The 16,215-nt window shown below is 42.0% G+C and overlaps 1 protein-coding gene across 3 annotated transcripts in view; it reads left to right on the top strand.

Annotated features, from left to right (window-relative positions):
- LOC147013201 (globoside alpha-1,3-N-acetylgalactosaminyltransferase 1-like) overlaps positions 1 to 16,215 on the top strand; it is a 52,470-nt gene that overhangs the window by 12,888 nt on the left and 23,367 nt on the right. For 2 of the 3 annotated variants that reach the window (XM_085855806.1, XM_085855805.1), the window contains exons 3-5: positions 4,769 to 4,819; positions 5,060 to 5,095; positions 9,813 to 9,845. In XM_085855806.1, coding sequence (XP_085711932.1) covers positions 4,769 to 4,819; positions 5,060 to 5,095; positions 9,813 to 9,845 — 120 coding nt within the window. The remainder of the gene's footprint in view (positions 1 to 4,768; positions 4,820 to 5,059; positions 5,096 to 9,812; positions 9,846 to 16,215) is intronic. The other variant, XM_085855807.1, reaches the window with a different exon arrangement.

Raw genomic sequence — 16,215 nt, 5'->3', positions numbered from 1 at the left:
ATGTTAATTGGTTGAAAATTGACGATTTATGTGACCTTGACCTTTTTATCTCAAAAACTATAGGCTTCCAGCTTGTCACTATTTCTACCAGGTGGGGAAGTTTTGTGAAGGTTGGAGTAAAAAAACAGATGTGACTGGCGAATGAGAAATATGAACAGATAAATAGAAAAACTAGAACTGCCACTTTATAACTGCTGGCAGTGATGACCGGGTACCCAGACGTCCCCCTTTGATACAACGTGAGACTTAAATGAGAATTGCAAAGTTTCCCTTCAATAGGATAAGTGGTTCCAGAGAAAACATTATTTAATAGTGATACAAATACAGCCCTGCCTCGAGACAGCGCGGGATTGACGAGTTACGAACTAGGTAGCACAAAGTGTTCAATCTATTTATTACGTATGCAGTTAGCCCTTTTTTCCTGGGAACATTGGCGGTATCAATTGAATTGCGATTCCTGTACCCTCAAACGCATGCAGATGCAGCCAAGTGAGCCTTCTTGAAAAACAAAAAATCCAAAAAGTTCTCAGATTCAAATAATTAAATAATTCTGACTGCCAAACCGTGTGGCTGATCGGGTTGAAATTTTAAAACTATGTTGCACATGTCGGCTCAATTATAATTTTGAAGTTTCGCATATATTGATTCAGCAGTTCCAGAGTAAACATTAATTAATATTTTCCCTTCAATCCAATATCGCTGCCAAACGATGTGTCGTACATCAAAAGTGGGGGGGAGGGGGGCCTTTTGATTGTGGCTTGTAACCCTCAAGTGTTTCTGCAGAAGGCCCTCGGACAGAAAGTTAAACGGGGATCTACAGGGTCTTAGTTTTCCAAAGGGTCTTAAGCATCTACCAAAGGGTGTAAAGGTCTTCAGGAGTCTAAAGGGTGAAAGGGCTCAAAAGGTCTACATGTTAAAAAGGTATGTTCCAATTATCCGTAATTAATAGATGTAGTCAAGGTCCAATAATAAGTCATTCATAGACGTACTCACTGCCGAACTCACGTTCAAGCAGCACATAACTAATAGACATACTCATATGGTTTAACCAAGCAAGATTTCAACTCGATGACGGTCACCAGCCACCGATGTTATTCCGTTTTATATACTGTAGATATGAAATGAATTGGATGAAAATTTAACGATTTATGTGATCTGGACCTTTGACCTTTCAACCTATTGACCTCAAAATCAAAATTGATGATTTATGTGATCTGGACCTTTGACCTTTCAACCTATTGACCTCAAAATCAAAATTGATGATTTATGTGATCTGGACCTTTGACCTTTCAACCTATTGACCTCAAAATCAATGGGCTTCCACCTTGTCACTCCCTCCACCAGTTGGTTAAGTTATGTGAATATCAAAGTTAAATTGTGACCTGTAGGCAATTGACATACAAACAGACAAACCGACAGAATAAGACCAACCAAACCAGTGATTCTCAACCCTTCCTCTGTCATTTATCCCCTCAGCTTGGTGTATATAGCCATTTCCCCCTTACTTCCATGCAAAAAAATGCATAGCCGGCATCGAGGCACAGAAAAAAGAAGATGGAACAACTTTATTATGAAGGTTTTGCACAAAATAAACTTTAAGGAAAAACAAATCATACAGTCCACTTCTATCAAACAAAAATACCAGAAGCATAATCAATGGGAACTCTGCTGATTCATTGAGTCAACCAGTTTATTTATTCGAGTAGCTGTTGACGACAACGCTACCCTCATGTCTGTCATCGGCTTTCAGGCGGTTCCTTGCCTTTGTCTTCATTGCTACTAAAGTGGAGAAACTTGATTCACATAGTTATGTGGTGAGAAAGGGAACAAGCATTTTGAAGGCTCACTATGTCAGAAGACTGAAATTTACATTCTTTTTCAGTTTTTGGTAACCTGAAGTTTTTTTTATTTTTTTTATTTTTTTTTTTTTTCTTACTTCTGGCAATTTACCGCTTAGCTTTGAACCATTTCAGGTTCTTCACTGGACTTGAACTGCTTAAATTTCAGTTAAAACTTTTGAACGGTAGAATATACAGCACATACAGACAAATAAGCTGAGTAAGTTTCAATCTGACAACTTGAAAAATTACTGAAGTTTGGCAGTAATAAAATCATCAACAACCCATTTCATTATAATGGGGGTAAATTTTTGTCATGGACACCATTTCCTTTTTGCCATGTGGGACTTTTCTCTGTGCTACAAAGATGAACAGAACCTGAAAAAAACAAAGACAAAAATTAATTATATTTTGAACCCCCTTGGCTTGGTGCTGAAGAGGTTTACCAATGGGGGAGAAGGGGCCTTTTGATTGTGGCTTGTAACCCTCAAGTGTTTCTGCAGAAGGCCTTCGGACAGAAAGTTAAACGGAGATCAATAGGGTCTTAGGTTTCTAAAGGGTCTTAATAGTCTACTAAAGGGTGTAAAGGTCTTCAGGAGTCTAAATGATCTTGAAAGGGTCAAAGGGCTCAAAAGGTCTACATGTTAAAAAGGTATCTTCCAATTATCCGTAATTAATAGATGTAGTCAAGGTCCAATAATGTCATTAATAGACATACTCATATGGTTCAACCAAGCTCGATTTCAACTCGACGACGGTCACCACCCACCGATGTTATTCTGTTTTATATACTGTAGATATGAAATGAATTGGATGAAAATTGACGCTTTATGTGATCTGGACCTTTGACCTTTCAACCTATTGACCTCAAAATCAAAATTGACGATTTATGTGATCTGGACCTTTGACCTTTCAACCTATTGATCTCAAAATCAATGGTCTTCCACCTTGTCACTCCCTCCACCAGTTGGTTAAGTTATGTGAAGATCAGAGTTAAATTGTGACCTTTAGGCGATTGACATACAATCAGACAAACCGACAGAATAAGACCAACCAAACCAGTGATTCTCAACCCTTTCTCTGTTATTTATCCCCTCAGCTTGGTGTATATAGCCATTTTCCCCCTTACTCCTATGCAAAAAATGCATAGCTGGTGTCGAGGCACAGAAAAAAAAGATGGAACAACTTTATTATGAAGGTTTTGCACAAAATAAACTTAGATAAAGGAAAAGCAAATCATACAGTCCACTTCTATCAAACAAAAATACCAGAAGCATTATCAATGGGAACTCTGCTGATTCATTGAGTCAAACAGTTTATTTATTCGAGTAGCTGTTGACGACAACGCTACCCTCATGTCTGTCATCAGCTTTCAGGCGGTTCCTTGCCTTTGTCTTCATTGCTACTAAATAAAAGTGGAGAAAGTTGATTCACATAGATATGTGGTGACAAAGGGAACAAGCACTTTGAAGGCTGCTATGTAAGAAGACTGAAATTTACATTATTTTTCAGTTTTTGGTAACCTAAAGTTTTTTTTTGTGTTTTTTTTTCACTTCTGGCAGTTTACTGCTTAGCTTTGTACCATTTCAGGTTCTTCACTGGACTTGAACTGCTTAAATTTCAGTAAAAACTGAAAAATGAGGGTGTTCTGAAACTTTTGACCGGTCGAGTATGTTTTAGAACTGTCGTTATGTATGCGGCTAATGGAAGATATGTTTTTGTGTACTAGTACACCACAGTATGTACATACAGCTCGCTTATCTTGTTTTTGATGACATTGGTGCCTTCAATATGACCTCATAATTGCATACGTAGAACGCAACATCCGATCAATATGAAAAATTTTGTGCGGAATCTCGGATAAATTGGTCCACAAGAAAAAAATTGACAATATCATCAGTCACGTGGTTCAGCAGTCATTTTGTTTGTTTTTTTTTATACAAAAAATAACCTTCAAAATTTTTCGTTGAAATGGCTGAACAGATCGAGGCAAAACTTAATAGGTATGTCTGCCTATCCATGAGGAACAAAAGGTTCACACATCTGATGTCATAGGTCACATGGTGTGGCAGCCATATTGGATTCACCCGAAAGCCTTTAAAAATCTTCTCCTGAACAGCTTGACCGATCGAGGGGAACTTTCACACACATGTTCCTCAAGCCTTGGGGATACCAGGGTGTTCACAATTATAATTGATAGGTCACATGGTCTGGCAGCCATATTGGATTGAGCAAAAATCTTAAAAAAATTATTTCTCTTAAACTGCTTCATCAATCGATGTGAATCTTCACAATTATGATGTAGTAGTAATGGGGAATATAGGTTTTAATTTTCATCCTGATTTGTTGTTTAATCTGGCAGCCAGAATACTGGTATTGCTATCATATCAGTATTATATCACTTCCATACCGGTATCGCGGTTCACCGACTCGGCACAGGGGTTGTAAAGCACACGTGATTCATATGAATAACCAATTGGCTATTGCTTTAAAACCAGCCACGAGGGCAAAGAAAAACACGATTGCTTGTACAGAGGTGGTGAGCTCAGATGCTGAGGTTTAAAAGTTCAAACTACTATACTTTCTTCCTGGTACATCTTGACGTCATATGTTTCACTGTTCCTGTTCCATGTTTAGTCGAGACGCCAAGTGCATCAAAACTTTAAAAATCATGGACGGTATTTAAACATGGTAAACACCTCTCTGATTTGTTGGTGATGTTCCATTTTCTTTTTTCTCATACCGACTTTTTTCGGTATACTGGTATATTCAAAATTCCAACACCGGTATATCGAAATGAAAAATTATATCGATATATCGCCAAGCACTAACACCAGTACACCAACACCACAAAAAACAAGTCCTGGCAAGGGTCTGACATTTCCGATTGCTCTTTTTCTTGTTACATTTTGTGTTTGTTTTATTTTCAGGATATTTACTCTTCACAAACAATGCACAAACTGCTTCTTCCTGCAGGAGAAGTGAGTACACATTTTGCTACCCTCATAGCACAACTACCGAAATGTCTTTCTTGCTATGAGCACAGACCACAGTCGATTAAAGTGGGGAAAGATGTGTCAGCAAAGATCACATTGTGACATGAAATAACCAATGAGAATGTGTTCATACTTGGGGGTGGTGGTGGTGGGGGCAGAGGGGGAAGGAATGAAACAAAACTTTTATTCAAGAAGAAAAAAGAATGCCTTTTTTTTCCTTTCCAGACACATGGTCAAGGAAAAGAGTTTTCTAACACCTGGGTAAGTAAAACTTTCAATAACTGCTGATGGATAAAGTGCTTATTTCTTCATTAACATGTTAAGACTGCTGTAATGCAACAGGTGTCAAATTTCAGGATGAAGGGTGATTCGTTACCATAACTGCCAAAGTGAATTTAGTCCCAGAATCAGTAATCTGATGCATGGAGGATGAAATATACCACATTATATGTTCTCTATTCCTACTACTCTAAGGGCCAAAATTTTTGCCACCTCCTTGTAGGGTCAGCCAGGGAAAGTTTTTGGCCCAAGTCTTTCACGAACCAGCTGGACAAATTTGATGTTGATTGAAGGTGGTTGGGCAGGAATTTGTAATTTATTACGGGATGCCAATGATAACTCAGCTACTCTTCTTCGGAACAGACACCGAAGGATCTTTAACATCCACCAACTAATGTTTGCAGTTGCGACACACAGATCAACGTGCTCCGAGGGACAGCGCACTCTCGAGCTAAACACCATGCCTGTAAATCACAAATCGGACAGGTTATATTAAGGAATCAAGAATAGAATAGATAGCTTGCAATACATTCTGATTCTAATAAATAGCAACCTCAAGGAAAGTAACAGCAGTAAACAGGCCATAACATTGAAGGAATGCTGTCCTGACGATTAACTTCCTCCTCTCTGGGCTGTGTTCAAGAGCTCTGGTAACTTCATGATTCAGTACCTGTCAGATGGGATCCACCTGGGATCAAAAATCGCTTTAAGGACCTGATTATCACCCCTTAAGCTTAAGATAAGCACAATCACCTGAGTGAATATGCCCTGATTTACCGAAACAGTTGATGCTCCACCAATGTTTCTCTTGATGTCCAAAAATTGATTTCTTCACATTTGATGCCCCTGGGAATCCCTGTTTTCCCAGGAATCCTGGGAAACATTTGATGCCCCTGGCTGTTTAATACAGTTGTTTGTTTCTCAGCCACCCAAAACGAGAAATTTTGGTGTATTTAAAAATTAAACTAAAGCACCAGAATGTGTCAGGAACTCATGTCAATGTATTCAAAATTCCCCAATAAACTGCCTGGGATTTTGGCATCAGGCATTTCTGTTGATCAAAAAACTGCCTCGGGTGTGTTTGTTTTGTTGGTCAACTTCAGGCAAATACATTGATCGCCCGCAAATAATCGGCTGGAATTGGCACAGAACAATCTACTCGAGGTATGACTGACTTAATACCACGTGTGTATACAAGTAAAGTGAGCGGTGTCTGTCTCTGTTTATCAAGTTTACTATCTCTGCTCTCACTGCTTCATGATTAGTCACTAAACTTAGTTTCCATAATTATTAATCTCTTCAATATTACATGTGGTATCTCAATTTACTTCCAACTACTCTGTTTATTCCATCAATCACAGTTGAAAGTATATGCTTGTAAAATTGTTCACCATGCCGGATGATGTCATGGCATTCCATACTTGCATGTATCTTTCTGCTGAATAGTCGAGAGGGTTTTCCGAGAAATGTGAATGTGAGGTGCACTTTTGGGTAAAAATAGGGAACCTGACTTTTTAATATAATGAGGGTATGCTAAATTCGATTAACCCGGTTCCCAAGCCAAATTTTGAGTTTTTGATAATCTAATTAGCATAAACACAATGGCTGCCAAATTGCAATATTTTGACACATTCTTGGGGCAAGCATATATATATATATATATATATATATATATATATATATATATATATATATATATATATATATATATATATATATATATATATATATATATATATATATATATATATATATATATATAGACACAGACACACACACAAGTTTATACCTTCGTATTTATTTGACTAATATTTCTTTTTATTTGCAAGTGACGATGGATCGAGTGGTTTGCTTGAAAAAGCCTTCGTCTGTGGATTACAGCTTGTGCATCTGTCACAAGCTTGCAAAACCGTTCCTGCATCGGAAATGATACCAGTTCTGCAATTTGTTCAGACTTGTCATCGGCGACTCTAGTGGAAAGCTCAGCTTGGCATTTATTATCTGCTTTGGCAACAAACAAAAGAAAGGTTGGCACCAAAAGTTGCCACAGGGCTTGCAAGGTGAGTTTGTGAGCCCTCATACCCTTGTTGTATGCCTTTCCTGAAAGAACAAGCTCTACTGCATCTTGACCCAGCAATCCACTCTCCACCCACACCTCCGTGAATCCAGATCCGTCCATATGATCTCCTGTAGCCTTTAGAAAGTTAATTGAGATATGGAAGCCACCAAGACATGGAATTGACTTATCTTGGTATTCTGGAACAGACCACTTTAGTCCCATTAGTCTGCCGTAGAGTGCTTGGTCCACTGTAAGGACTGTATGCTCCTGTCTAAAATGTGAAGATATTGCCATGCATCTCTTCACAACTGTATTTAAAGGATCTGATTCATGAGCCGGAGCAAGGATTATCCTACTGCTATCTGCTCTGATCCACTGACAAGATTGATTGATTGAATACTGTCAAAGAAGGTCTTGTCTCTAAATCTTGATGATGTAGAAAGAATGCTAGGTCTGTAGCTTCTGCTCATTTCACGGAATAGTTGTCTTCTTCAGATTTCCTGAACCAGGCTTCATCAACAGGGGCAGTGAATACTGGCTCACACGTGTCTCGAGTAATATTAGCAGGATGCAGCTCCTCGAAGACATTTGACATGATCAGAATACATCTGGTGGATGGCTCAAACATCTGAAGAGCTGTATCTGTTGTTTGGCCCCGTTGCCAAGCGGCCATTTGGGTTGCATGGAAAGTATTCTTCCCATCTGGCGTCTCATCAAGGATATCAATATTATCACAGGTGTAGTGGATAAATTTGTTTGCCATAATATTTGGTGGAATGATGGCACCAGTTGCATGATCTAAGGATTTTAGAGTGCTCTCAGCCAATGAAGTGCCTATTTGTGACACCTGCTCATAGCTTAGACAGTGTCCAGCCTTGTAAAACAGCTTCACTAGATCTTTTGACCATGTAGCTTGGTGTAGTGTACTGGCAAGGCCAACATGTTTCGGAATCCATTTTTTGCCACCACTGACACAGTAAACAAATCCTGTGCTCTACTCAGAACTCTGCTTCGGACAAGTTCCTCATCGTTTTCAGCACTGTCATATTCTAGGGCCTCTTGACCATCAAAGATGAGTTTCAATAGCATGTATAATCTATCTAGAATGCATTATATTCCAGCATCTTCACTTACAGAGAAACCTTAGAAGCCTGGGGTTGCCATCATATCCCCGCAAATTTTCAGAGCTACATGTATCAATGAGAGGAAAGTGTCATCTTGCGGCTCATATTTAGGCAGTGCTGACATTCCCTCACTTTCCTGGATGTCGTATTTCATTTTCAGAACTGCTGTAGGTTGATAGTTTGAAGGAATCGGTGTAATTTTCCACTCTGAGGAACACCTGTCAAGAGGTTCGAAGAAGTTGAAAAGGTTACCGAGCTTTGACTGTAACTTTTCCTTGAATGTTTTACTTCTACTGTAGTAGGACTGTTGAATCATAGTTGAGAATTCCTCAGGCAGCTCGTTATACCTCTCCCAGACATCCTCAAGAAGCAATACGTGCCCTTTGTCAGCTGCTTGATGAAGCTCCTTCCATAACAATATCATAGCAAGGTCTGTATTGGCTGATTCCTGCTTTGTTTTTGTGTTAGATCTGGTGAATGCTCTTCGACAAGTCAGGTGATATTTGGCCTCAACTGCGATCAAGTCAATCACACCACTCAGTCGAATGCTGACTTTGTAGTCAAGAGGAGAAGCTTCAATAATTTCATTACTCATTTGTTTTGTCATTACTAAACTCAGATGTGCCTTCATATCAGTGGTTTGGCAGAAAATGCATAAGTTCCAATTAGTACGTGCCATCCCTTTTCGCAATAAACGCCTGTCACCACATGAGACACCAGTACTACTACAACTTTCTTCCTCTTTTGAATGTTCTGCCTGAATCCTCTGTAGTCATTAAATTTTACTTTTGTCCGTGAAATGAGCAGAATACATTTTGTGCCACACAAGTTTTTCGGCTGCAGCGGAATCTAACACATCTTCAAGACAATTAATCACATCAATATTCTTTGAGTCCCTTACTTTCCTTCTGCTACATACAGCAGTCCTAACTGTACTGAGTCCATGACCACTTGCTTCACTTGGAGGAACTCTGGCTTTATGGGTTTGGCAGAATATACACAAGCTGTAGTCCACAGACGAAAGCCTTTTCAAGCTTACCACTGGATCCATCGTCACCTGCAAATAAAAAGAAACATTAGTCAAATCCATACAAAGTTATACATTTGTGTGTATATGTATATATATATATATATATATATATATATATATATATATATATATATATATATAATATTTTATATATATACATGCTTGCCCCAAGACTGTATCAAAAAATTGCAATTTGGCAGCCATTTTGTTTATGCCAATTAGATGGTCACAAACTCAAAATTTGGCTTGGAAACTGGATTAATCGATTTTAGCATACCCAAGTTATGTTAAAAAGTCAGGTTCCTTACTTTTACCCAAAAATGCACCTCAAAATTTATACATGGCCTTTTTCCATAAATCCGTCTGAGTTAGAAGACTCTTTTAACTCTTCCAATCTGTATCTAGAAAAAAAGACAGCGTAGAGCGTCATGAATGATGGAATGTCCTGTGAAGCAAAGTCATGAAAGAACATTGTTTCTGTTTCAGATTTGGTGAAGAAATCAAGTCGCTGAAACCTAAGTCAGTGAATCTTCTTCGATTGATCATTTTTCAAGTTAAATTGAAATGCCGAAATGTTCGTTATGCTTTGACGAGTCATCTTCCAGGTCTTCATATTATGTTTACAAGATTAATTGTGAAGAAGTAGATTGCGAAGGGTAAGATTTGTGAAAGAAAGTGAGTGTAGTTACAGAGAAAGGAAGGTTTGGGATCAAAAGAAACAAACAAACAAAAGGACTTTGGACTTTAGAGTAGTTGGATGAGTTGGAATCATATGTTTGGCAACGTCATGAGTATATATTATCCGATGCAACAAAATGAGTCTGAACTCGCTCAAAATATTTTTTGAGAAATCTACACTTCCTAAATCTGCACAAAATAAGCTTTGAAAGGATACAAAAAAATACGAGTAACTTGATGATATCTTCTGCATTCCTCGAAGTGTACATACAGATGTTTAGTTGGGAGTCCCCAAGAACATCAAACTGAGACAATGAAAGTTAAGATGAGGTGCTGTTTTGGCTGGGTTCACTCAGCACTTTTACCAATAATCTTGGAGCCAAATTACAAAAGGGATTCTATTTTATTACTCTATTTTTATGACTTTGTAACCTCCCCAACTGCACTATTACTTTGGATATATCGTATGAAAGGTGAATGTTTCAGGCTCAATATGTCTGGGTGTCATCTTCTAGTTGCTCTTTTTAAGGAATGTGTGCGCATTTCTGCACCATGACCCAAAGATGTCAGGTCAGGTCAGGACAGATTAGATCTGTGACTTGCTGCAGGTATCATGTAAAGCTGTACTAACCTGTTCCATGGTCAGGTTGTCGGCGAATAAACAATCTCCCCCACCAGGTTTTTTCGTGAGGAAGGTGTTTGGATATGGACACCCAACAGGATTAAAAACAAAACCTGTCAAAGGGCGGAGGAGCTCCTTGTGAGCCAACGGCCATCCATATCTAGTTCCCAACTGTGTCTGCGGATGTCCTCCTGCAGTTGGGCTACTTCTTATTAGGAGGTTGGTGGCAGTATTTGCACTCCAGCCACTGTAAAACCCTTCATTCTGCAAAACACAAAAACGCAAAGAAATCTGAAAACGCACTCCGTGGGAGTACCTCCTGTGCAGCTTCCCTTCACAGGGCAGCTCACCGGATGACAGGATTGGGGCAAAGCCTTCAGGACCCCCAATCTTTGATGATAGGAGGGAAATCACGGGGTAACATTCCTGGGGCAGATTGCTGGAGAGTGTGTCGGAGTGGTGCTGAGGTGTCGTTTACCCTACGGCAGTCTCCTTGGGTTAACCTGAGGCAGTCCATTCAGGTGGGTGCCTGGAATGTCCTATCCCTAAGAGAGGATGATCACCTGTCTCTGTTATCTTCTGAGCTCAAGCGTTTGGACATCGGGATTGCAGCACTCTCTGAGGTTCGGAGACCAGATTGCGGTGAGATCATGGTGGGTGGTTACACCCACTATTGGTCTGGTTGCTCTGAGGGTTACCATTCCCAAGGAGTTGCTGTTGCTGTGTCCAATAAGCTGACTCCAATGATAATTATCATTGGATAATTATCAATTATAATTGAGGTAACACCGGTCAACTGGCATATTATGAGACTTAGGATCCGTCACTCCTTAGGTGTCATTTCCCTGGTCTTTGTTTATGCTCCGACTGAGGCGAGTGATCTCACCATGAAGCATGCATTCTACGCCACGCTCGAGTCTGTGGTTGATCAGTGCCCCAGGAGAGATACTATTCCAGTCATGGTGGATTTCAATGCATCAAATGGAACTCATAGGGATGGTTTTGAGATGTGTGTTGGTCCCCATGAGTCTGGAACTGTGAACCAGAATAGCACTAAGTTCCTTGACTTTGCAAGAAGTCATGGTCTTAGGGTGGCTGGTTCATGGTTTCAGCACCCAGAAACTCATCGCTGGACTTGGTATTCCAATGCTGGTGGTGTGGCAAAGGAGATTGACCATGTCCTCGTTGATGGTCGCTGGAAGATGATCCAGAACTGCAGGGTCTACCTGAGTGCCCAGTTCCTCAATACTGACCACCGGCTTGTTGTAACAACTCTGAAGTTGCACCTTAAATTCAGGAGAATGGTACCATCCCAGCCGAGGCTGGATGTTGGCAAGCTCAAAGATGAGATGGTGGCTGAGGAGTTTGCGAACAAGCTGAGTGGAGATTTTGGGGCTCTGGTTGCTTTGGGAGGTCCTAAAGAGTTGTGGAGTGCCTTCAAGACCACCTCCTTGATGTTGCCGGTGGATGTCTTGGAACTCACCGTTGGGCAAATAAGAATTTTGTCTCTCAAGGGACACTGGATACCATTGAACAGATTCGCAGGGCCAGGCTGAATGGCAGGAGCTGAGCTGTTGAGGGAGCTGAGGCATAAAACTGTACGTGTGCTCAGTGTGGAGAAGGAGGCCGATGTGCGAGAAATCTCTGAGGGGGGTAGAACATCATCTGTGGTCAGGCGATTCTCGTCTTGCTTCAGAGGAATTCGTGCATTGCGTTCATCCAAGCCCATCCCTCAGTGTACTGCAGTGAAAGCAGAGGTGGTAGGCTCTTGACAGAGGAGTCCGAAGTGAAGGCGCGCTGGGCCGGTGACTTTGAGCGGTTGTACCAGGCTGATCCCCCAGCCGTTGAGTTTGACGTCAAGGGTGTTACAATCCCTGTTGCTGATCCTCCAATCAACTCTGGTCCACCTTCGCTTGTGGAAACGCATGCTGCGGTGAACCGGTTGAAATGGGGTAAAGCTCCAGGGATCTGTGGCATCCATGCTGAACTTCTCAAGGCTGGTGGAAATGCTGCACTCATGTCGTTGCATGCAGTTCTGTGCTCTGCCTGGAACACAAGCATCATCCCAACTGACTTGAAGAGGGGCCTTGTTCTCCCTCTCTGGAAACGGAAGGGTGATCGCCAAGACTGCAACAACTACCTAGGGGTGACGCTGCTCTCACTACCGGGCAAGGTCTTTGCTCGGATAATTCTTGATAGGGTTCTCCACCATTTGCTTGAGCACCAGCGTCCAGAGCAGTCAGGTTTTACACCAAAGAGGTCACGATTGACCGTATCCTTGCTCTTCGGGTCCTCATCGAACGCAGGCGAGAGTTTCGGCAGGGGCTGCTTGCAGCCTATGTTGATCTCTGTAAAGCGTTCGATTCAGTGAATCTGGATGCCCTCTGTAGGATTCTTGGTCTTCATGGGGTGCCACAAAAACTGATCGATCTGATGTCTGAGCTCTACTCTGGTACTGAGAGTGCTGTGAGATGTGGTGGTCCCATCTCTGACTTATTTCCAGTTGTTATTTGAGTTATTTTGGGGTGTGTACTGGCCCCCACACTTTTCAGCACTTGTATGGACTGGATTCTAGAGAGCATGTCTGAGAGATCAAGCTGCGGTGCATCGTTTGGGAATGTCAAGAACTCTGACCTTGATTTCACAGATGATGCAGTCATCATTGCGGACACTTTGGATATCCTTTTTGGTGTCCTCGAGGTGCTGAATGAGGAGTCGGAGCCACTGGGATTACGGAATTCCTGGGTCAAAACTAAGATCCAGCCTTTCAATGACATCTTGGATGCTGCTGTCTAGTCTGTGCCTGTTTGTGGTGAGGATGTTGAGGTCGTCGAGAGATTCACTTGCCTCGGCTTTGATATTCATGTCTCTGCTGGCTGTAAGTCAGAGGTCAACAGACGTCTGGGTCGAGCCTGGGGAGTCATCAATTCACTGGATGATGGGGTGTGGCGCTGCCGGTACCAGTGCGGGAGGACGAAAGTCTGAGTCTGCAGGTCGTTGGTGCTTCCAGTCTTGCTCTATTGTTGTGAGACTTGGACTCTTTCCAAGGATCAGAAATGGAGACTTATTTCCTTTCATACCAGGTCTCTTCGGAGAATCCTTGGCTATCGCTGGTCGGACTTTGTGTCGAACGAGCGGTTGCTGAGAGAGACTCAAATGAGATTTGTTACCTGCATAGTCCATGAGCGTCAGCTGCAGCTGCATGGACATGTGATGCTTTTTCCTGACTCTGATCCTGCTCACCAGATTCTCTCAGCGAGGGAGCCTCATGAGTGGAGGAGGCCAATGGGCCGACCACGTGCCTCGTGGTTGCAGCAGGTTGATCGGCATCTCAAGGAGATTGGGATGAGCCAGCATCTGCCTAGGGGATGGCCAGACGGAGGCCCCCGGAGTTCCGCCGGAAAGTGGACGCATCGACGCGCTGCTCTGGCGCATGCTCCCTTACCTGACCTGACCTGACCCAAAGATTACTCGATCAGCTTCTAAAACCACCCTTCGTCACAAATTACAAAGAACAAAACCTGTGATTAATCATTTGTTGATGAAATGCCTACATACTTGGGTGAGTTTAAGCCCAAAAATTTATTTCCTCATCTATTTTTGGGCGAGCCGGTGTCGTGAAATTAAGAAATGCTAAATTCGATTGATCTTTACCTTTACTCCCCTGAAGCAAAAGCAATTATGAGTAAATCGCTCTAACTTTAAACAACGGCAATTATAAAACATAACTTGTTTAAATACTGCATGTTTATGCAATGTGAAAAATGGTATTTCTGGGTGTTTTTAAGCCTGGCCCAGGCCAAAAATAGCATTGCTTTCCTGGAGTACTTTGCTGCAGACTACTGTGGAAGGACCTGTTACCAACTATAGTATATGAGAGTACAACTCTCATGTACTATCGTTCTAATGGTAGCATTTTTGCCTGGGGGTGTCAATTTCTAAGTGCATTTTTGAGCGAGTTGTGCTCTGTTTACCACCCCTACCCTCATGAACTTTCACACGGCTTTGACCGCTTTTCTTGTTCATGAACTCTGCTCATCATATATCTTTCATCCAAATACATCTTACTTGCTCAAATATATGTGTTTTATCCTTCACACATGTTAATGTGCAGGGTGAGTATTCAGTATTTTCCATTGCATATTTTTATGAGCCATGATTAATGCCATACCCCCTTATCACCAGGCATTATATGCCTATTAGAGAAATGGAATATACAAGTAGACAGCAATTTCTACATCAAGTTCACCAAATTCCACCAAATGACTGCAGTTTGTGTAAACAGTGTGTAAAAGTCACAACTATTGCTTACTTGTGTGCTGTTCTGATTATGTGCTGTCTGGTGTGCTGTACTGACATGGGGGTTGGTGTGAGCTTCTTCCAAACTAAACTAAACTGAGGTTGAGACAAACTCCATGGCAAAACTGCCAAAAAAAAAATCATCAATCTTATCTTTTTCTTTGGCTGAACAAGAGATTTTCACCCAGTCTGTTTTTTTTTTGTCTACCTCTCTGAGCAGGACTGTTTGTCTGTCTACCTCTCAAAAAGTTATCGACAGATTTGGTTGAAGTTTGGTAGATAGGTTGGGTGTGTGACGAGGTCGGATTGAGTAGATTTTGATGAAGATTCAGATCCGGAAACTCGAATTTTTTTTCGGTAATTCTTCATCATTGAGTGATGGCACCAAAAATGATATTGTTGCAGTTCTGCAAAACCGCGTGCCTCTAAGGCAATGGCACCCAACATGCAGTGATCCCCAGGCAGTTATTTCATTAGTCTTCATGCAGTCAGACCTCCTCTTGCCTAATGGGTTACTGGGAAGAAGTGCGTTGCGTGGATCCAATAGCTCGGTCTAATTATATCTGTATCTTCTTTTCAATCCTGATTTCCATCTAACCTTTTCCTTTTATTTTATCCATGATACAAAACGAAGCTGGCCCCGCACCCAGGCAGCCACCTGTGAGAGACTCACCTCCAACACTGTACATGGCGTGCCCTTTCATTCAAATCTGCATGCCATTTTACAATGGTGTCTCACCTTTCTTAACCTTCGCTCACCAAAAGCACACCACCTCGACCACAAACATCTCCTGCACACGCGAAAAATCACCCCGCGCCTCCACCCACCTCCACATCGATACAATTTGTCACCAAACAGGGACATGCTCCATGGCCCAGGCCTCTCGGACTGCGTAGCATGGGGATGGGCCAAGCACGTTAACAGCACCAACTGCATCTCACCGAGGATGCCCCGAACGGGCATGCGGGACCGACACTACCCTCGTCCAGTCGCCAGAACACGGCCCGGGAGTTCGGTGCAAGGCCGTATTGCGCCGGATGTGCGAATGCGACCGCTTCCGGCCCCAGAAGCCTGGCAGGGCAGGGCCGGGACGCAATAGGGGAGCACGATTTTGGTGGCAGCTCGTCACTTCAGGTCGTCATCCCAACTTTCGCCCGGGGCTTATAAATGGTGGATCACGAAGCCATCCGTCCTCTCTCTCTCTCCATACACTTCCTCACCTGCCTGCCTCGCCCACTTCATCTGCCTGCCTGCCTTGCCAAATTCTCCGCCTCTCTGCTCCACGTTCT

The sequence above is a fragment of the Eptatretus burgeri genome, chromosome 14, assembly GCF_056783735.1.
Source record: "Eptatretus burgeri isolate ZD-2024b chromosome 14, Ebu_testis_v1, whole genome shotgun sequence".
NCBI lineage: Eukaryota > Metazoa > Chordata > Myxini > Myxiniformes > Myxinidae > Eptatretus > Eptatretus burgeri.
The sequence above is the reverse complement of the archived record's forward strand: the minus strand, read 5'-3'. Positions and strand labels throughout refer to the sequence as shown.